We start from the raw sequence: 23,383 nt of genomic DNA, 5'->3' as shown, positions 1-23,383 counted from the left end.
ACAAGGAAAAAGTAGAGAAAAGAGACCAAGATTTGTGGAGGCTCTGGCTGTAATAAGAAACTGTGGCATTTGTTGTGCTTTTTCTCCAACTTAACCTAACAGCTGAAATATATATGAGACAACATCAAATTAATACAGACTTCAGATTCAGGAAATTATATTTAGATTTAACAGAACCCAATGGGCAAGAGTTCCAAGGAGGAAGAGTGCCAAACAGTGCCCAAAACAGAGAAGTGAAGAATGCACCCAAAAGGGTCATATTAAGTGTGCATCAAATTATGGGAGAGTTTGGAATAGTAGTTTTTCAGTAGAATCACAGGAGTAGGAATTATATGAAAATAATTTAAAAGGGTAAATGAATGGGAACTTTCAGTCGTGAAAGAATGATTAGAAAGTTTCAAAGCAAAATGAAGAGAAAAATTAGGCAATGGCTAGAAAGGACAGTAGAACCAAAGAAAGGCTGTTTTGTGTGTGTCTGAGTGCATTTTAATATAAAGGATGTTTCAATGAATTTGGCTATAATAAACGAAGGCAAAACCAAAATCAAATATAAGAAAAGAAATTCAAATTGTTTTGACACTTCCAAAAGACAGAAAAGAAGCTTATTGCCTTTGTTGATGATTCTTTAAAAGTAATGTTGATTTCTTGAGGAATTTGATTTTAGAAAGTGACACTTGATAATTACCTGTTGAATAAATAAGGCAACAAATGTGATCAGATGCCTATTTCTTCATGGCTAATGGATTTGGTATCATAATTATGTTTTTTCCTCATTCCAAGACCAAAAAGAAATTCTTTGTACTTTCTTTTCCATTATTTTTTGTCACTGTTTGTGTTCTATTTATCATATTTTTTTGCATTAGAGTCTGGCATGTATTATAAAATAAAATGGAAAATATACAAGTGAATTGGATATTTGTTGGTTATCTTTTTAATATCCTGTTTTCTTTGCTCAAAATTTCCTGATTTCTTTTATGGATACATATTTTTGCAGGGAATCTGACTCTATTCCACATCAGACTTTATCTCAGTACCTTTATGAGAAAGCTGTTGCAAAGAAACTTTACTTTTATGATTAGATGAGAGCAAGAAATCATGCATTCCTCATAGTTGCTAGGATGAGGACTATGTGGAAGACTATAAGGAAACATGCTGAGGATTTGGCTAGAACCTAACCTGAAGCCAGCCCTAAAATGGATTTTCAGTAATTTAAATCTATGTTACCATTGGGTTTTTTTCATCATTATTAGTAATGTTAGTAGTAGCATGCTCTGCTGTTGTTCAGTCACTAAGTCATGGCCTACTTTTTGTGACCCCATGGACTCAGCACACCAGGCTTCCTCGTCCTTCACTGTCTCCTGGAGTTTGCTCAAACTCATATCCATTAAGTCAGTGATGCCATCCAACCATCTCATCCTCTATCACCACCTTCTCCTCTTGCTCTCAATCTTTCCCAGCATCAGGGTCTTTTCCAGTGAATCAGCTCTTTGCATCTGGTGGCAAAACTATTGGAACTTCAGCTTCAGTATCAGTCCTTCCAATGAATATTCAGGGTTAATTTCCTTCAGGATTGACTGGTTTGATCTTGCAGTCCAAGGGACTCTCAAGAATCTTCTCTAGCACCACAACTGAAAAGTATGTTCTAGTACCCAGCATACAAGATCCTTGACACAATAGTTAGGCTCCTATATCTCTCACAAAACCTTCTAAATTGCAAGTCTAATCCAATAATCTGAGTGTTAAAGGTAAATTTATGGTAACTGTATGGTCACCAGTGGCACCAGACTCAAACTGACCTTAATGCGTGTTGGCCCTGCTAGCACCCAAGAAGTGTTATTTATTATCGGCAGGCACAGCTGGGACTCCCTGGCTGCAGAAGGCAGCCTATGCGTGTTGTCTCTATTAGGATTCCATATCAGATTCTGTACTTTCTCTCTTAATTTAAGTCCTTGAAAGCAGAGCCTGAGAAAAGAGCTTGGGTACAGACAGTTTATTTGAAAACTGACCTCAGGGATGATTTTATGAGGGATGGTGATTAGGGAAAAAAACTCTAAAAAAAAGCTCTTTAGGGGAAATAATAGTAAAAGTAGGAGTAATAAACAATGGGGCTTAACTATATAGAGCTCAACTTCTAAGAAGCATACAGGCTGCCTCCCAGAAATGTCTGGTGCATTTATTCATCAATCCCCATTGCCCATTGGTTAAAGGTTGCCTCTGGGACATTAACTTGCCCATGCTTCCAGCACTGTGGGAAGAATGCTGAAAGATAGGCAGGGGATCCCTGAAGTAAATTGTCTGTAGTGCCAGGGAAGTCAGAACTGTTACCATGGCTAAACCTGAGGTCCAAGATGAGCTGAAATTGTGTGACAGGGCTGTGCAATATTCAGTTCAGAAGTTCAAGTTCTTGCTTAGTCCTGGCGTCATTTACTGGAACAAGGCCCTGGGTGCTAAAATCTCCTATAGAACATTTCTGAATTTTACAATTTTTCATACTACTTTTCCTCCTTATCATATGAAATATTTGTACAAAGGTCAGGATTATAGTCCATGGTTATAACTTCCTCTTTTCTTCCTTGTCCTGTTTGGATTGCTGCTCAAGCCTCTTTATAAAAACACAATGGAAAAATGCAAAACTAATAACAATGATTTATCTGTTTGAACTCCCAAGCCATGTTTTGGGAGTATTATGGTCAAATTTGACATTGACCCCTATTTTTTAATTTTGAAATATAAAAAGTGAGCGGTTTTTATTGACTAAACAAATTCACCTCATTCTTAGACTGCTGAGTCTCACAAGTACAAAATATTTCTTGAGGTGAAAAAATGAAATCAAAACAAAGGCAATATCTGTAACATATTTCACAGTAATTTAGCAATATGTAAATTACCTTGTCGGGAGTTGTCAGGAAAATGTATAGACTGTGATACTCAGACTACCAAGTGGATCAAGCAAGGAAAACTGGGCTTAAAAAGCTATATAAATTGGTGGAAATGACAATATGCATTCTAATGCTAACTGGCACACTGTAGGAAGCAGCTGGAAGCAAATAGTCCCCAAGGTACACTTGTTAACATTGCACTTGTTTATAAAGCTTGTGAAATCAAACATTCAGAATGCATCTACTCTCCTTCTGATGACAGGTAAACAGGGACAAACATCAATGGGAGAAGGAAACCAAACTTTTGTGCTTGAATTTACCTTGCTGGGACTTTCACAGGATCCAAAGATCCAAATCTTGCTGTTCTGTGTTTTCCTGATCATTTACCTTCTCTCTGTTTTTGGAAACCTGCTCATAATAATTCTTATCCAAACTGACCCTCGACTTCACACTCCCATGTACTTTTTCCTCAAAAACTTGTCCTTTGTTGATCTTTGTTTCTCTACAAGCATCGTTCCCCAGATGTTGGCCCACTTCCTTGTAAAAAAGAAAACCATTTCCTTTGCTGGGTGCTCACTACAGATAGTTGTCTTCCTCCTAGCAGGGTGTACAGAGTGTGCTCTTCTGGCAATGATGTCCTATGACCGTTATGTGGCAGTCTGCAGGCCCCTACACTATTCTACTCTCATGACCCAGAGGGTTTGTGTCCAGTTGGCCATAGTGTCCTGGATCAGTGGGGCATTTGTGTGTGCCGTGGACAGTACATTTACACTCTGTCTCCCCTACCAGGGACAGAACATAATTAATCACTATTTTTGTGAACCTCCTGCACTCCTGAAGCTGGCTTCTGCAGACACCTACAATGCTGAAATGGCCCTCTTTTCAATGGGTGTGATTGTTCTCCTAGCTCCTGTCTCTCTCATCCTGGTCTCTTATTGGCGTATTATCTCCACTGTGATTCGGATGCAGTCAGGCGAGGGGAGGCTCAAGGTGTTCTCTACCTGTAGCTCCCATCTCACTGTTGTGGTTCTCTACTATGGCTCTGGAATATTTGCCTACATGAGACCCAATTCCAAGACAATGAATGAAAGAGATAAGGTCATTTCTCTGTTCTATTCAGTTATGACTTCAATGTTGAACCCCATAATTTACAGCCTGAGGAACAAGGATGTGAAGGGAGCTCTGAGTAGACTGGCTGGAAGATAGTCAACATTCAGAGGCAATGATTTTTGACATTTTTAAAAAGTACTTTGAACACTGTGATAGACAACAATAGCTCTACTAGCTTCATTCTTTTCTTTCCTTGCCTTGTTTACCTCAGATGATTTTCTTCTCTACAAATATTCACTGAATGCCTACCCTATGAAAACACTGTGCCCAGAACCTCAAAATATGAGTAACTTAATGCCTTTCTTAAAAAAACTTGAAATTCACAAGATAACACAAATATAACTCTTTTAAGAGGTAACTCTTTCAAAAGTTAAATAAAGAAGGTATATTTTACAAACTTTTGCACAGCAGAGGAAACCATGAACAACATGAAAACCTATGGACTGGGAAAAATATTTGCAAATGATGGAACCAAGAGCTTAATTTCCAAAACACACAAACAGCTCAACCAACTCAATAACAACAACAACAACAACAACAAAAATCAAAAGATCAGCAGAAGACCTAAACAGACATTCCCCCAAAGAAGACAGTCACTCTCACTGTGTGTGTGTGTTCAGTCATGTCCAACTGAGCACAGGCCTATGGACTGTAGCCCACCAGGCATGGAATTTTCCAAGCGAGAATACTGGAGCAGGTTGCCATTTCCTACTCCAGGGGATCTTCTTGACCCGGGGATTGAACCTGTGTCTCTTGTATTTCCTGCACTGGCAGGTGGATTCTTTACCACTAGTGCCACCAGTCAGTTGGCCAATTGGCACCTGAAAAGATACCCAACATTGCTAGTTATTTGAGAAATGCAAATCAAAACTATGAGAAGTCATTTCACACTGGTCAAGATGGCCATTATTAAAAAGTCTACAAATAACAAATCCTGGAGGTGGTGTGGAGAAAAAGGAATCCTCCTACACTGTTGATGGGAATGTAAATTGGTGCAGCCACTGTGGAAAACTGTGCATAGTCATGCCTTCCTTTTAGGAGAAAGACAATGATTAAATGGAAAACTAAACTTGACAATTTGCATGAGCTTTAAGTAGGTGAAAGTCACTCAATCATGTCCAATTCTTTGCAACCCCATGGACTATACAGTCCAAGGAATTCTCCAGGCCAGAATACTGGGGTGGGTAGCTGTTGCCTTCTCCAGGGGATCTTCCCAACCCAGGGGTAAAACCTGGGCCTCCTGCATTGCGGGCGGATTCTTTACCAGCTGAGCCACAAGAAAAGCTGCATGAACACAGGATCACAATTAAAAAAAAAAATTTTTTTTTTAATTTCAAGGTCTAAAGAAATCTTATTGATTATATTATCTAACTAATGTTTTAATCTCTGTAATTTTCTTAATTAACTCACACTGAGCTTTTTTATTAAAATGTCTGGGAGGTCTACATTCATTATATTCTAGCCACAACGACTTTCCTTTTCTTCCTCAAAAATGAAAAGTGCGTTCAACCTCTAATCATTAGCACTGGATATTCCTTGCATCTGAAATGTTCTGCTAATCAGCCTTGGTGCACTTAAGTTGTACCCAACATTGACAGTTCATTCTCAACAGAACCGTCAGCTCTCTAGGGGCCTTCACGAAACACACAGTCTAAGACAACATGCTTTCGTTACTCTCTATCTCCATTATTGCTTAATTTGTGTTTATGGGACTTCTAGCTCTGAAATTATATTTATTCATTTGGAAACATCCTGATTAAAACCAACTTGAAAGATGGAATGACAAAATTAATAAAAATCCAAGATCTGTAAAGGGAATCTGGCCATAGTGATGTGTCATAAATATAAGAAGGAAAAGATTTAAGAAATGAGAGGTACTCAGCAGTGACAAATGCAAAAGGATAGTCAAAAAGAATTAGAACTGAAAGGCTGCTCGTCAAAGCAGAAAAGATATTGGATAGGTGCCTGCAGGCAGTGGTTTTGTTATTCATTTTTTAATCATTTGTTGTTGGCAATAAGAATCCTCACTTATAAAATCAATATGGGATTAAATTATATGATATTTCAATTCCTAGTTCTAATATAATATGACTAAGTCCCAAATAATTAATAATAGTATAATTCAGAAAATTAAGTAAGTATTAATATGAATAATTATTCAATACATTATCCTTCTCTCTGATTCCCTTAGTGTAGTAACTGGTTATTCCAGATCCTATATCCATCATTTCTTTTGCTCTATTTTATACAGTTTTACTGAATCCACAAGTATTCCTCTAAAAATATTTTATCTGAATTTTAACCTTATAAAAGTTATTCCTATTCCTTATAAAAGTGTTCCGTACTTTTTATTTTTAAAAAATCCCTATTTGGATCGCAAAAACACGGACAGACATACAAACAGACTTGTGGACACAATGGGGGAAGGAAAGGGTGGGACTAATTAAGAAAGTAGTATTGACACATATATACTATCATGTGGGAAATAGATAACTAGTGGGAAGCCACTGCATAACACAGGGAGCCCAGCCTGGTGCTCAGTGATGACCTAGAGGGGTGGAATGAGAGCAGGGAGGGAGGCTCATATATGTATAATTATGACTAATTCCCGTTGTTGCACAGCAGAAACCAACACAACATTGTAAAACAATTATCCGCCAATTAAAAAAAAATTTATCTGAGTTTTTAACCTTATAAATGAAGTACCATGATACATAATCTTTAGGGTTCTTTTTTTCACTTAATATTAAGTTGCTGAATTATTTGTTTTGTTGTATGTTCTTCTGGTTCCTTTGATTGCTGCATGATATTCTTTTGTGTGAATATTTATCTATTCCACTGTTGATGGACATAAAGCTTGTTTCCAGTTTGTTTTTTTTTTTAATTGTGAATAGTGTGCTTTTACATTTCATATGTGTAAAACTTTCTTTTGGGTATGTTCTTTTTATGAGAAAAATAAAAAATCTTGTATTTTATTTCTTTCATTTTACTTCTGCAATAATTTTCTTGAGCATATTCTTTTTATAATCAGAACATAAAAAATGTATTTTTCATTTGCTTAAAATTGAAAGAAAAAAGTTATAACTTCAGCAGAAGTTTCCAAATTTTCTGGAAAAATAAGTGATTAAAGAGAGACTAAAGAATGAGGAGGACCTGGCAAAAGATTGGGTGAGGGAATGGCCTGAACTGAAGCAGTGATGGATAGAGGCAGGTGCTGTATCATTCATTATCTTAGAAGCGGCTGAGTCCACTTGAACTGAGTGCAGAAACATGCACACATGTGTGCTCATGAATTAATGAAAGAAAAAGGGAGAAACAAAAAACATAAAAGTATAGAAAGGTCCAATGAATCATTGCTTTGATGCTAATTAAAGCTCAAGGAAGGAAGGCCTGATATGAACAGAAGCACTGCAAAATTCATTTCTCTCTGGCTGATAATGGCCCAGGCTAGAGGCACAAATTGGGAGACGGGGAGTGGCAGCATTTACAGAATCCACAAGATACACTTTGTAATTTGGAAAGAAAGCTAACCAGGGGCCCTTGCTTCTTAGGTCATTCACTGATACTGTCTATTTAGTAGGATTTTGGAAATGGCCTCGGTAAATCCATGTGAGGGCAGCATAGCCCTCAGGCCTCAGAGCTCATTTAGTGGGTAAACTTTGCTGGAGTTGGAGGCCAGGAGACATGCCTGAGAGATTCATTAAAATTTTGTTTCCTGGAGCAGCATTTTCAGGGGAGGTCATGTTAGCTGAAGGGATGAGACCAGGATGCCTCCCCCAGGACAGGGCCCCAGCTCACTGTCACCCCAGGGACAGTGAGGCTGGTGTAGAATCTCCATTGGGCAGTTCCTTTTATACCTTTTTAGTCCAATCCCTTCTCATCTTTTTTCGTGGCTCCTAGTAAGATAGGAATACCTGAAAGTCTGAGTACCTGGACTCAAGAATTCAGTTAGAATGATGCCAAGGCTCTGAAGGCTTTCTCACAGGGAGAATTTCGCTTGTGCATAGAGATTTAGCTCCTTGCTTCCCCAGGATCCTGCCTAGGTTCTCATCTGCTCATTGGCATCCATTTCCACCTCCAGAGAGGACTGGCAATGTGACTGGAGGTGTCTTTGACCTCTGATTTCAGTCACAGCTGTACACATGCCTACATCCTCCCCTGCCAGAAGAACTATCACCTCTTTCTTCATCTTTATGAACATCTTCATCCCTCAAATGAATCACAGGGCAGAAGATGTACTCAGGCAGCTGAACCCCTCCCCATCTGAGGTAAGGGCTCTTTCTTTGTTTCAAGAAAATTAAGTGGAATCTGGAAGTCTTGAGATATATGGTCAAGACCTCACTGCTCCGCCTCTTAGATTCTCAGTCCCTCAGCCATTATAACTCATCCATTCTATTCTATACTTTAGGTACCCTTACATATACCCACAATTGATCTGTTCCACTGGCAAGACCTGGGTTCCTATACTTCCTGATGCTGGCATCCTGGTAAAAGTCTCAGTATTATCTCTAGACCTAGATTATCCTGGCCTCAGATGGTCTGATGTGTACCCATAAAAGACTGGGATCTCAAAAGAGGATAATCTAAAATCAGTTGAAGTGCCTGTTCCATATATGCCTGCTTGATATTAAAGTCCAATGCTACAGAAAAAGCTAATTGAAGTCAGTGAATATTTTAAAGTATGCTAACAGTGATACAGAGTAATAACATAAAGATGTGATTCCAAATTTTTGACTCCATCTTCTTCATTGGCTTTGTCTGACCATTTCCTATAAAGTACAACAATGCCCCTCTGTTAGTCTCGGTTTCTATTATCTTCCCTTGGTCTAAGGTATTCACCCATCATCAGCAGTTTTCCAGAAAGGGGGCTCATCCTGTGTAGGCATTTATGTTTTCTGGCATTTATCTTCAGATGACCTTAGTGGAGACAAACTAGAGGATGGAAGGAGGGAGAGTAGGGCTCTGAATCAAAGGGAGGAAGGCAGATAGAAAAGATCTTGAGTCCTAAGTATCACCACTTAAGTCCTGCTTTTTCTTTTAAGTCCTGTCCAAATTCCTGGAGCATAAATCTGGATAAATATAACCAGTTAATTATTTTCTTCCCTTTATTAATGTATCCATTCATCTTTTTAATTCAAGGAAAGTATTTCAAGTCATATATATACTAGGAACAGTACTAAGAATTGTCTTTGAATTTGTGTTTTTGTCACTGCCAATGGGCAAAGAAGTTCTTCCAGTCACTATTTCTCAGTTTCAATGTATATACATGGTTTTGTGAGACCAGAGAAAGATCTCAGACCCCAAAGAATGATGAAACAGTTTTACAAGAAGATGATTTTCTAGTTGACTTCTTGCCTAGACTTCACTGTGGCGTAAGTGCAAGGAGGATACTTGGACTTGTACTGCTTCAATGTTCTGACCTTTATAGTGCTGTCTCCTCTCTCTGTTATTGCACTCTGACCCCTTTTTCCTTAGCCCCTTATATTCATCTGCAGCCTGTAGCTTGCATAAGTGACATATACGTGATTATATAAAGTTTCCTTCCCTGATACTTCACTTAGATAGACTCGTAGTATGTTATACTTTCCTTCGTATTTCATTGCCAGTAGATGTGTGTAGGTGTTTATGTAATGGGCATTTCACATCTGTGCAATTTCCCTAGCATCAAATATAGTGCCTGGTATATTGTAAGAGCTTAGTGAATATTTATGGAGTGAATGAAAGGAACTAGATCAGTTGGAAAAGCCTTCCGAGTTTAGGATTTTATCATCCAACTACTGAAAGGTCCCAACCCTAAGTTGACAATGTTGGTGACATAAACTGAAGACAGAGGGGTAAGCGCAGATGATGCAAAGGAAAGATGAAACATTTGGTGGATTATTCTCTTCTTTTCCAGAGTGCCTCCTGAGTCCTCCATCCAACTATGAAAGGTCTGCATCCATGTAGAGGAAATGAAGTAGCACAGTTCCACACACCACTTGTTCTCCTGCTCAAACTTCCACATAGATTCAGGGCTCAGCAGAAACAGCATCTTTCCTCATACAGCTAATACTATGAGATAGAGGATCTCTGTTTTTTTATTCAAGATCTTAATTTGACTTTCAAGTGATGGGATGGCTTTGGGCCTTTTCTATAAATCCCCCTCTTTTATAACTCACCCCTTCTATCATGTACCCTAAACACAAATACCTTGCCATATCTTTTCAAGTCTCATGCACCACCTTCGTTTCTATCCTCATTCCTCTTGAGCAAACATCTTATCATTACCTGAAAATAGGCAAACATCTTTTGTACTGTTCCTGAATATGTACCTCCAAAATCTATACTATCCCAGTGATTCAGTCATGCACAGAATTCCTCTTCCCTTCCGTAAAGTAGCAGTATGCTCATCAAGGATGTGAGGACAGTTCAAGAACACAAGAGACCAAGTGGTCCAAGAGCCAAGAGGTTCCCTGTTGAGAAAACTGTTCAGAACAATGAGACCGGAAAATAAAGCCAGATGTCATGTCTAGGGGAGCAGAAAAAAACAGAATTGGAATCCCAAGGAAATTTAAAGCAGAAAAGCAACTGAATTAAAAGCCAATGTGCAGGTATTTTTTTTTGTTGGGAAGATAGCTATGATTTTATCTATTTACAAAGATATTTGCTTGTGTTCATTCTCTTGGTTATCTTATTTAAAGATGACAGGCTATAACCAACATGCTTGTTTCTAATTTATATGATACTTTATAATAATTTAATGAAAATATTCATAAATTCAGAAGACAGAAGGCAAACCTAGCTACCAAGAGGAAAAGATATCATCTCATGGAATTCTTATTGGTAATTCCATAGTGAGGTGAGACAATGCAAAACTAGGGTAATCTCCCTTAGAAAGGCTTTCATCAAGACCATCTGGTTCTACATAACTAAAGAAACAACACAGAATGGAGCACTGGAACTTCACCCTGGGAAGTGGCTTCATATTGATGGGGATTCTGAATGACAGTTTGTCTCCTGAGCTGCTCTGTGCTGCAATCACAGTCCTGTACATGCTGGCCCTCGCCACCAATTGCCTTCTGCTCCTGGCCATCACAATGGATGCCCAGCTCCATGTGCCCATGTACCTCCTGCTCGGGCAGCTCTCTCTCATGGACCTCCTCTTCACGTCTGTTGTCACTCCCAAGGCCCTCATGGATTTTCTGCTCAGTGAAAACACCATCTCCTTTGTGGGCTGTGCCCTTCAGATGTTTCTGGCACTGACCCTGGGTGGTGCAGAGGACCTCCTACTGGCCTTCATGGCCTATGACAGGTATGTGGCCATTTGTCATCCTCTGAACTACATGGTCCTCATGAGGCCGAGGGTCTGCTGGCTCATGGTGGCCACATCGTGGGTCCTGGCTTCCCTGAGTGCTCTAGGACATACCTTGTACACCATGCACTTCCCTTTCTGTATGTCCCAGGAGATCAGCCACCTGCTCTGTGAGATCCCACCTCTATTGAAGTTGGTCTGTGCAGATACTTCCAGATATGAACTCATGGTATATGTGACAGGTGTGACTTTCGTCTTGCTCCCCCTTTCTGCTATTGTTTCCTCCTATACACTAATCCTACTTACTGTGCTCCACATGCCCTCAAAGGAAGGGAGGTGGAAAGCACTGGTCACCTGTTCTTCCCACTTGACTGTGGTCGGGATGTTCTATGGAGCTGCCACATTCATGTATGTTCTGCCCAGTTCCCTCCACAGCCCCAAGCAAGACAACATCATCTCTGTCTTCTACACGATGATCACCCCAGCCCTGAACCCCCTCATCTACAGCCTGAGGAATAAAGAGGTTATGGGGGCTTTGAGGAGGGTCCTGGGAAAATACATACTATAGACACACCTCCTGATACAGTTACTAAGTAGATTTGGTAGTTGTTGTTCAGTCACTCACTGATGTCTGACTTTTTGTGACCCCATGGACTGCAGCACTCCAGGCTTCCCTGTCCTTCACCATTTCTCCTGGAGCTTGCTCAAACTCGTCGTTTGAGTAGGTGATGCCATCCAACCATCTTGTCCTCTGTCATCCCCTTCTCCTCCTGCCTTCAATCTTTCCCAGCATCAGGGTCTTTTCTAATGAGTTGGCTCTTCACATCAGGTGGCCAAAGAACTGGAGGTTCAACTTCAGGATAAGTTCTTCCAATGAATATTCAGGACTTATTTCCTTTAGGATGGACTGGTTGGATCTCCTTGCAATCCAAGGGACTCTCAGGAGTCTTCTCCAACACCACAGTTCAAAAGCATCAATTCTTCAGTGCTCAGCCTTCTTAATGGTTCAACTCTCACATCCATACATGACTACTGGAAGATCCATAAATTGACTAGACAGACCTTTGTGGGCAAAGTAATGTCTCTCCTTTTTAAATGTTGTCTAGGTTTGTCTAAGCTTTTTTTCCAAAGAGCAAGCATCTTTTAATTTCATGGCTGCAGATGTGATAGACTAAGTTTCAATTTCAGTATCATACAGCAGTGATAATGATATAGCTAATAACAGGCTGAGCAAACTCCAACAGCTTCTTAAAGTCAGAGGAGGACTGCTTTCATTTGAACTGGATTCTTGGTTGTAGAAAGAAATATCTTCAGAAGATATCTTGGGCTTCTTGTCTTGTTAGGTAGATGGTTGTTCAAGCAATTAGTTGGAATGAATAATCGATTTGTGACTATATTTGTACAAATACTTATGTTGAAAGTGTTAAAGCGAAATTGTTAGTCACTCTGTCATGTACAACTCTTTGCAATCGCATGGACTGTAGCCCACAAGGCTCCTCTATCAGTGGGATTCATCAGGCAAGAATACTGGAGTGGGTTGCCATTGCCTTCTCCTGGGGAACTTCCTGACCCAGGGATCGAACCTGAGTCTCCCACATTGCAGGAGGATTCTATACCATCAGAGCCACCAGGGAAGCCCTTATGTTGAGATTAAAAAAAAAAAAAAAAGCTAAATGGGACATTTTTATACTGCCTGAAATTAAAATTATAGAAATGAATAAAATAGAATGTGGAAATTCTCAGATTTCAAGTGAGGACTGGAGATACAATAGCACTGAGAGTCATGTGATGTGTATTTGCCTGATTTAAAAAAATATATATACTTTACATACATACAGACCTGTTTTGAAACATCAAAATAATTGCATGGTAAGTATAAGTATATGTCTATGTCCACAGGAAAGGAAGACTACCAAACATAATTCACTTTCTATTAGCTTAGAACGAAATTTAGTCGCTCAGTTGTGTCTGTCTCTTTGTGATCCCATGGACTGTAGCCCTCCAGGTTTCTCTGTCCATGGAATTCTCCAAGCAAGAATACTGGAGTGGGTTGCCATTCCCTTCTTCAGCAGATCTTCCCGACCCAGGGATTGAACCCAGGTCTCCCATGTTGGCAGGCAAATTCTTTACCATCTCAGCCATCTGGGAAGCATATCTATTAGTTTGCTGCTGCTGCTGCATCGCTTCAGTCGTGTCCGACTCTGTGCGACCCCATAGACGGCAGCCAACCAGGCTTCCCCTACCCGGGATTCTCCAGGCAAGAACACTGGAGTGGGTTGCCATTTCCTTCTCCAATGTGGGAAAGTGAAAAGTGAAAGTGAATTCGCTCAGTCGTGTCCGACTCTAGCGACCCCATGAACTGCAGCCTACCAGGCTCCTTCGTCCATGGGATTTTCTAGGCAAAAGTACTGGAATGGGGTGCCATTGCGGATATGCTTTATTTTATCATTCAATGTATCAGTTTGGGAAAATTTAAAACAAAAACTGGAAACTAAAATCTGTTCAGTTGAGAAGCTCCAAAAACACCTTGGGTCACATAGTTGAGATGAACACCCAAGGCCAGGGGTGGCGGCTGGGAGGAGCAACCCCACCTCCAAGGAGTGGTGGCTGCCCGGGCACAGGAGGGCCTAGAGGAGCTATCCCACGTTGAAGGTCAGGAAGGGCGGCGGTGAGGAGATACCCCTCGTCCAAGGTAAGGATCAGCTGCTGCGCTTTGCTGGAGCAGCCGTGAAGAGATACCCCATGCCCAAGGTAAAAAAAAAACCCAAGTAAGATGGTAGATGTTGCAAGAGGGCATCAGAGGGGAGACACACTGAACCATACTCACAGAAAACTAGTCAATCTAATCACACTAGGACCACAGCCTTGTCTAACTCAATGAAATTAAGCCATGCCCGTGGGGCAACCCAAGACAGGCAGGTCATAGTGGAGAGGTCTGACAGAATGTGGCCCACTGGAGAAGGGAATGGCCAAACACTTCAGTATTCTTGCCTTGAGAACCCCATGAACAGTATGAAAAGGCAAAAGGATAGGATATGGAAAGAGGAACTCCCCAGGTCAGTAGGTACCCAATATGCTACTGGAGATCAGTGGAGAAATAACTCCAGAAAGAATGAAGGGATGGAGCCAAAGCAAAAACAATGCCCAGCTGTGGATGTGACTGGTGATAGCAGCAAGGTCCGATGCTGTAAAGAGCAATATCGCATAGGAACCTGGAATGTCAGGTCCATGAATCAAGGCAAATTGGAAGTGGTCAAACAAGAGATGACAAGAGTGAATGTCGACATTCTAGGAATCAGCAAACTGAAATGGACCGGGATGGGTGAATTTAACTCAGATGACCATTATATCTACAACTGCTGGCAGGAATCCCTTAGAAGAAATTGAGTAGCCAACATGGTCAACAAAAGAGTCCTAAATGCAGTACTTGGATGCAAACGCAAAAACAACAGAATGATCTCTGTTCATTTCCAAGGCCAACCATTCAATATCACAGTAATCCAAGTCTATGCCCCAACCAGTAACGCTGAAGAAGCTGAAGTTGAATGGTTCTATGAAGACCTACAAGACCTTTTAGAACTAACACCCAAAAAAGATGTCCTTTTCATTATAGGGGACTGGAATACAAAAGTAGGAAGTCAAGAAACACCTGGAGTAACAGGCAAATTTGGCTTTGGAATACGGAATGAAGCAGGGCAAAGACTAATACAGTTTTGCCAAGAAAATGCACTGGTCATAACAAACACCCTCTTCCAACAACACAAGAGAAAGCTCTACACACGGACACCACCAGATGGTCAACACCGAAATCAGATTGATTATATTCTTTCCAGCCAAAGATGGAGAAGCCCTGTACAGTCAACAAAAACAAGACAAGGAGCTAACTGTGGCTCAGATCATGAACTCCTTATTGCCAAATTCAGACTGAAATTGAAGAAAGTAGGGGAAACCACTAGACCATTCAGGTATGACCTAAATCAAATCCCTTATTATTATACAGTAGAAGTGAAAAATAGATTTCAGGGCCTAGATCTAATAGATAGAGTGCCTGATGAACTATGGACTGAGGTTCGTGACATTGTACAGGAGACAGGGATCAAGACCATCCCCATGGAAAAGAAATGCAAAAAAGCAAAATGGCTGTCTGGGGAGGCCTTACAAATAACTATGAAAAGAAGAGAAGTGAAAAGCAAAGGAGAAAAGGAAAGATATAAGCATCTGAATGCAGAGTTCCAAAGAATAGCAAGAAGAGATAAGAAAGCCTTCCTCAGCGATCAATGCAAAGAAATAGAGGAAAACAACAGAATGGGAAAGACTAGAGATCTCTTCAAGAACATTAGAGATACCAAAGGAACATTTCATGCAAAGATGGGCTCGATAAAGGACAGAAATAGTATGGACCTAACAGAAACAGAAGATATTAAGAAGAGGTGGCAAGAATACACAGAAGAACTGTACAAAAAAGATCTTCATGACCCAGATAATCACGATGGTGTGATCACTGACCTAGAGCCAGACATCCTAGAATGTGAAGTCAAGTGGGACTTAGAAAGCATCACTATGAACAAAGTGTAGTTGAAAGAATTCCAGTTGAGCTATTTCAAATCCTGAAAGATGATGCTGTGAAAGTGCTGCACTCAATATGCCAGCAAATTTGGAAAATTCAGCAGTGGCCACAGGACTGGAAAAGGTCAGTTTTCATTCCAATCCCAAAGAAAGGCAATGCCAAAGAATGCTCAAACTACCGCACAATTGCACTCATCTCACATGCTAGTAAAGTAATGCTCAAAATTCTCCAAGCCAGTCTTCAGCAATACATGAACTGTGAACTTCCTGATGTTCAAGCTGGTTTTAGAAAAGGCAGAGGAACCAGAGATCAAATTACCAACATCTGCTGGATCATGGAAAAAACAAGAGAGTTCCAGAAAAACATCTATTTCTGCTTTATTGACTATGCCAAAGCCTTTGACTGTGTGGATCACAATAAACTGTGGAAAATTCTGAAAGAGATGGGCATACCAGACCACCTGACCTGCCTCTTGAGAAATCTGTATGCAGGTCAGGAAGCAACAGTTAGAATTGGACATGGAACAACAGACTGGTTCCAAATAGGAAAAGGAGTACAGCAAGGCTGTACATTGTCACCCTGCTTATTTAACTTCTATGCAGAGTACATCATGAGAAACGCTGGACTGGAAGAAACACAAGCTGGAATCAAGATTGCTGGGAGAAATATCAATAACCTCAGATATGCAGTTGACACCACCCTTATGGCAGAAAGTGAAAAGGAACTCAAAAGCCTCTTGATGAGAGTGAAAGAGGAGAGTGAAAAAGTTGGCTTAAAGCTCAACATTCATAAAACGAAGGTCATGGCATCCTGTCCCATCACTTCATGGGAAATAGATGGGGAAACAGTGGAAACAGTGTCAGACTTTATTTCTTTGGACTCCAAAATCACTGCAGATGGTGAATGCAGCCATGACATTAAAAGACGCTTCCTCCTTGGAAGGAAAGTTATGACCAACCTAGATAGCACATTCAAAAGCAGAGACATTACTTTGCCAACAAAGATCCATCTAGTCAAGGCTATGGTTTTTCCTGTGGTCATGTATGGATGTGAGAGTTGAACTGTGAAGAAGGTTGAGCACTGAAGAATTGATAATTTTGAACTGTGGTGTTGGAGAAGACTCTTGAGAGTCCCTTGGACTGCAAGGAGATCCAGCCAGTCCATTCTGAAGGAGATCAGCCCTGGGATTTCTTTGGAAGGAATGATGCTGAAGCTGAAACTCCAGTACTTTGGCCAACTCATGCGAAGTGATGATTTGTTGGAAAAGACTCTGATGCTGGGAGGGACTGGGGGCAGGAGGAGAAAGGGACGACAGAGGATGAAATGGCTGGATGGCATCACTGACTCGATGGACGTGAGTCTGGGTGAACTCCGGGAGCTGGTGATGGACAGGGAGGCCTGGCGTGCTGCAGTTCATGGGGTCGCAAACAGTCGGACATGACTGAGCGACTGAACTGAACTGAACTTTGTTAAAACTCAGAAAAACTTTCTTTCTTTATAAAACTATCTTAGATTGCTTAATCTATTAAGATAAATGATCATATAAATATAATAATCTATGGAACTAATCCACATTCATCATAAAAACAGAAAACTTGAAACTTCGTAAAGAAGCCAAAATCACTTATTAAGTTTTCTCTTTTTTGTTTTTTCATATATGTATTTTACTGAATAGTTATGTACATTTTGGTTAAAGTTCTGTTATTTCTTTGTTGTTGTTTAAAATTTGGTGAACTTCCTTCTGTGAAGAAGGAACATTATAGTGCAGGGGTAAAGAGAGACAGTAGCAGGGAGGGAGAGAGTATTGATTCCTTTTATGATCTGTGCATCTTTGAACAGTAAATTAAACCGTTTGTTTCTCAGTTTGGTCTTCTGAAAAGCAGTGATTTTAATAGAACTCATGATGATTTCATGATGTTTTAGGGAGTCTTGAATAAGATGATAAGGCACTTCGACCAGAGCCTGGCAAAGTCCTTAAACCATGCTGCTGCTGCTGCTGCTAAGTCACTTCAGCCCGACTCTGTGCCACCCCATAGATGGCAGCCCACCAGGCTCCGCCATCCCTGGGATTCTCCAGGCAAGAACACTGGTGTGGGTTGCCATTTCCTTCTCCAATGCATGAAAGTGAAAAGTGAAAGTGAAGTAGCTCAGTTGTATCCAAAAAGTGAAAGTGAAGTCGCTCAGTTGTGTCCGACTCTTCGCATCCCCATGGACTGCAGCCTACCAGGCTCCTCTGTCCATGGGATTTTCCAGGCAAGAGTACTGGAGTGGGGTGCCATTGCCTTCTCCATAAACCATGCTAACTATTACATGAATAACTAGTAAATATTCTTAATAAAACTTCATTTCAAATGACTACATAATGTTATCATATGAGTCTGCTATAATGTATTTAGGGATTTCCTTACACTTAATTTTGTCTCTCCAAATTTTCCTGCTAAGTCACTTCAGTCGTGTCCGACTCTGTGCGACCCCATAGACGGCAGCCCACCAGGCTCCCCCGTCCCTGGGATTCTCCAGGCAAGAACACTGGAATGGGTTGCCATTTCCTTCTCCAATGCAGGAAAGTGAAAAGTAAAAGTGACGTCGCTCAGTTGTGTCCGACTCTTAGCGAACCCATGGACTGCAGCCTACCAGGCTCCTCCATCCATGGGAGTTTCCAGGCAAGAGTACTGGAGTGGGGTGCCATTGCCTTCTCCGACCAAATTTTCCTACATAAGGGTATATTTTACATTAGGTCAAATTGTAGAAGTGGAAGTAGTGGGGTGTAAGCAAAGAAACTACTTTTAAATTCTTGTTATAAAGAGCCAGATTACTAACAAGTAGTTTAGAAACCCTTTCCATTCTGTCATAATGTTGAGCTGGAAGTGCCTGTTTATTGTACACTTTATGGAGCTGTCTTATCATTTGAACTTGCTTTGCTTATTTATTAAACATACCAATGAAAATTTAACAGTTGTTTTCATTTATATTACTTATTTTGCTTCATCTAATGAGGGTTTTTTTTTTTTTTGTAGCTGTTTGTAGTTCCTTACATTTCCCATTCTTTGTTCAGAAAATATTTTCAAATTTCTTTTAGACTTGCTTAATAATTTCATAAGTGACATTTGACTTTTTAATCTGCAGTTTAGGTATATGATGAATGGTGAGCTTTAAGTTAATTGTGTTTCTAAATAGCTGATTTTCTTATTAGTATTCTTAATCACCTTTCCATAGTATGTGTTTATTATTACTATTACTGTATTTATAATTGCTTGACTATATGCTGTCTTGTAAGTCTAGCAGTAGAGAATGTTTATGCTCCTGTTCTTTAGTTCCATTGGTCAATAAAAAGTCTCTGTTTCCATTTTTCCTCACCAAAATTTTCTGAGGTTTTATCATCGGTTTATTCTTCCTGATGAATTCTTGAATCATCTGCTAACTGTCCAAAAAAACCCACTGCTATATTGTTGCAATTGTATTTAACTCATACATTGATTTGGAAATGCTATCTTTTTGCAGTATTCATCCTTAACTCCCAGGAATGTAGTATCCCCTTGCCTCACCCAATATAATTTGTTTGTTATTCCCTAAAAATACTATTGCACACCTTGACTCTTTGCTTATGACTTGCATCCTACATTGCAGGGAAAAGGGGAGTAGTTATACAGAACTTCGTCATCTTCCACTACCAGCTTGACTAGCATAGCTGCACATAGCTGCACACTTATCTTTGGAAGAGCCCATCATATTCTCCAGGACAATCCATGTTGCTACAAATGACAGAATTTCACTCTTTTTAAATGGCTGAGTTATTTTTCATTGTTAAAATTTACCAAACACTACACTAAGTTCTCTTGAACCAAGTTCTCTTACTACTCAAAGAAATAGGTATTAGAATTATCTGCTTCTGCTCTGCAACATCTCTTTACAGAAATATTTGCTACAGTTTACACATTTGCTCCAGTAACCGCCATCTTAAAGAATTCTTCTTTGAAGTCATATTCTCCTCTCCAGTTCCTACTCCATTTCTCAGAGCAAATCATCTTACCATAAACTGTGTTTTTAGGGCCTAACTGTATGCATAGCTTCAGGCCCTTTCCTACGATTCAGGACACGTGCCGCTCTAATCAGGTCCTCTTCCACGCCACACCTGGAGCACTGCAGTTGTGCTTGTCAGTAAAGACAGGTTTGTGATTCATCATCCAACAAAGAAAATATAGTTTGTATATTTTATAAAATGGTAAATGTGAACTTTAATTACCCATGATAACCAATGACCATAAAAAGGTTTTAGAGATTAAAAAATAAATTGCATTGAAGATACAACAAATATTTATAATCTACATGTCTCAGAAAATTTTTGAACAATTTGTAGGAACTTCCAACACTGCTAACTATACTGAATTCCATTAATGTTTTTAGTCTTATACTCAGTGTGTGTGTTCCTACTTGATTTTCTCTCTGGAATTTCACTCCTTACAGGCATAAGAAATTCTGCTTATTTCCCAAAACTCCTTTTTTACTTTCTAAAATGCTTATTGGAAAGATATGAGGTTTAAGGGTTGAGGAAATAATTCCCTCATTTTGAATAACAACTTAAAGAGCCTATATTTTTCAATTTAATAGAATGCAAAATGAAAATAAAATTGCAAATGAAAATGGTTCAGTCACTATGGAAGATAATTCCTTAAAAATATACTTACCGGGGGGAGGAGCTAAGATGGCAGAGGAGTAGGACAGGGAGAACACTTTCTCCCCCGCAAATTCATCAAAAGAACATTTAAACGCAGAGTAAATTCCACAAAACAACTTCTGAATGCCAGCAGAGGACATCAGGCACCCAGAAAAGCAACCCAAGTCTTCGAAAGGAGGTAGGAAAAAATATAAAAGACAAAAAAAAAAAAGAGACAAAAGACGGAGGGATGGAGTTCCATCCTGGGAAGGGAGTCTTAAAAAGAGAGACGTTTCCAAACACCAGGAAACCTTCTCACTGCTGAATCTGTGCCAAGCCTTGGAAGCACAGAGGGCAACATAACAGGGAGGAAAAATAAATAAACAATTAAAACTCGCAGATTGCGAGCCCTACGGTAACTCCCCCAGCGAAGAAGCAGCGCAGACGCCTGCACCCGCCACTAGCAAGCAGGGGCTGGGCAGGGAGGGGCGGCGCGGGCTGCATCGCTTAGAGTAAGCATCTGGCCTGAATACCCTGAGTGCTATCTGAGCGAAATAATTTGGGCTAGCAAACCAGACTGTGGTATATCTACCACTCGAAAAGCCAGCCCTAACCTAAGACACCACCAGGCCAGGAATGGAACAAAAGACTGAACAGAGATAGCCAGTTGCAGACCATCCCCCTCTGGTGACAGATAGCCAGAGCCGGAAGGGGGCAATTGCAGCCCCAGAGAGACATTATCTATAAAACTATAAGCAGGCTTCTTTGCTAACTAAAACTTCTTGGGAGTCTGGACGGTCAACATCCGCCTGAGAAGGTGCACTGGTTGTACACCTAGATAACTGAGTGGCGGGGAGGCGATAAGTTGCAGCAATCGCGCTTGCCAAGGACCTCATCACCTGAGCTGCTCGGACCTGGGAGGGCACAAAACACAGGCCCAACCGAATCTGCGCCTCTGAGGACTACCCGAGTGCCTGAACCTGAGTGGCTTGGACCTGGGAGGTGCAGGCAGCCCAGGGCCGGCCATGGATGGTTCCCAGCAGAGCAACCTAGAGCCTGAGCAGTGTGGGCAGGGAGGCTACATGCGCAGTGAGTGGGGGCAGACCCAGTGTAGCTGAGGCACTGCGAGCACACGCCAGTGTTATTTGTTTGCAGCGTCCCTCCCTCCCCACAGGGCAACTGAACAAGTGAGCCTAAAAAAAAAAAAAAAAGTGTCCACCACCGTCCCCTTTGTGTCAGGGCGGAAACCAGACACTGAAGAGACCGGCAAACAGAAGAAGCTATAACAGAGGGAACTGCCTTGGAAGCTATAGGCAATAGATTAAAACCCTGTGGTTAGTACCGACTTCATAGGAAGGGGCCTATAGATCTTGAGAAATATAAGTCGGACCAAGGAACTAGCTGAAAATGAACTGAACCCACAATACCCACAACAAAACCAGAGAAAGTCCTAGATATAGTTTTACTATGTTTACGATCATTCTTTCTTTCTTTCTTTTAATTTAAAAAAAATTTTAAGTCTTCTATTATTCCTTTAATTTTCACTTTTATAACCTACTATTACTTTGCAAAAAAATAAAAAGACCCTATTTTTTTAAAGCAAACTTCATATATATATTTTTTATAATTTTTGTGACCTTGTTTTTTTTTTTTTTTCCTGCTTTTCTTTAACATTGTATTTTTGAAATTCCAGTCTCTAGATTTTTAATTTCAGCTTTTTGGTATTTGTTATCAATTTTATACCTATATTTTTTTTTTAATAATTTTTGTGACTTTTCTTTTTCACTCTCTTTCTTTCTCTTCTTCTTTTATATAACATGTATATCTGAAATTCCAAACCCTACTCTAGATTTTTAATTTATGCTTTTGGTATTTGTTATCAATTTTGTACCTATATTTTCTTTATAATTTTTGCAACTTTTTTTTTCTCTCTCTCTCTGTTTCTTTTCATTCTTCTTTTCCTTAACATTGTATTTTTGAAAATCCAAACTCTACTCTAGATTTTTAATTTTTGCTTTTATGTATTTGTTACCAATTTTGTACTTTTAAGAACCCAATCTTCAGTACCCATTTTTCACTAGGGAGCGAGATTACTGGCTTGACTGCTCTCTCTCCCTTTGGACTCTCCTTTTTCTCCACCAGATCACCTGTGTCTCCTCCCTAACCCCTCTCTACTCTATCCAACTCTGTGAATTTCTGTGTGTTCCAGACAGTGGAGAATACTTAGGGAACTGACTACTGGCTGGATCTGTCTCCCTCCTTTTCATTCCCCGCTTTTATCCTCCTGGCCACCTCTGTCTCCTTCCTCCTTCTTCTCTTCTCTGTATAACTCCATGAACATCTCTGAGCAGTCCAGTTGTGGAGTGCACATAAGGAAGTGACTACTGGCTAGCCTACTCTCTCCTCTATTGATTCCACCTCATCTCATTCGGGTCACCTCTAAATCCCTCCTCCCTCTTCTCTTCTCCATGTAAAGCTGTGAACCTCTCTGGGTGACCCTCATGGTGGAGAAACTTTTCATCTTTCATATAGATGTTTTATCAATGGTGTTGTATAGAAGGAGAAGTTTTGAAATTACTGTAAATATAAGACTGATAACTGGAAGCAGGAGGCTTAAGTCCAAACCCTGACTCCAGGGAACTCCTGACTCCAGGGAACATTAATTGACAGGAGCTCATCAAATGCCTCCATACCTACATTGAAACCAAGCACCACACAAGGGCCAACAAGTTCCAGGGCAAGACATCCCAAACAAATTCTCCAGCAACACAGGAACACAGCCCTGAGCTCCAAGATACAGGCTGCCCAAAGTCACCCCAAAACCATAAACATCTCATAACTCATTACTGGACACTTCATTGCACTCCAGACAGAAGAAATAC

The 23,383-nt window shown here is 40.3% G+C and overlaps 2 protein-coding genes across 2 annotated transcripts; both read left to right on the top strand.

Annotated features, from left to right (window-relative positions):
* Window positions 1-3,105: 3,105 nt before the first annotated feature.
* LOC133261221 (olfactory receptor 2D3-like) lies at window positions 3,106-4,085 on the top strand. The gene has a single exon (XM_061439736.1). It carries the CDS (start codon window positions 3,135-3,137, stop codon window positions 4,083-4,085), a length of 951 nt encoding a protein of 316 aa, XP_061295720.1. The 5' UTR covers window positions 3,106-3,134.
* Window positions 4,086-10,915: 6,830 nt separating this feature from the next.
* Window positions 10,916-12,316, top strand: LOC133261220 (olfactory receptor 2AG2-like). The gene has a single exon (XM_061439735.1). The coding sequence runs from the start codon at window positions 10,916-10,918 to the stop codon at window positions 11,846-11,848; it is 933 nt and encodes a 310-aa protein (XP_061295719.1). The 3' UTR covers window positions 11,849-12,316.
* The last annotated feature ends 11,067 nt before the right edge of the window (window positions 12,317-23,383 follow it).

Source organism: Bos javanicus, chromosome 15 (assembly GCF_032452875.1).
Source record: "Bos javanicus breed banteng chromosome 15, ARS-OSU_banteng_1.0, whole genome shotgun sequence".
NCBI classification, from domain to species: domain Eukaryota; kingdom Metazoa; phylum Chordata; class Mammalia; order Artiodactyla; family Bovidae; genus Bos; species Bos javanicus.
This window is presented reverse-complemented; position numbering and strand designations above follow the sequence as displayed.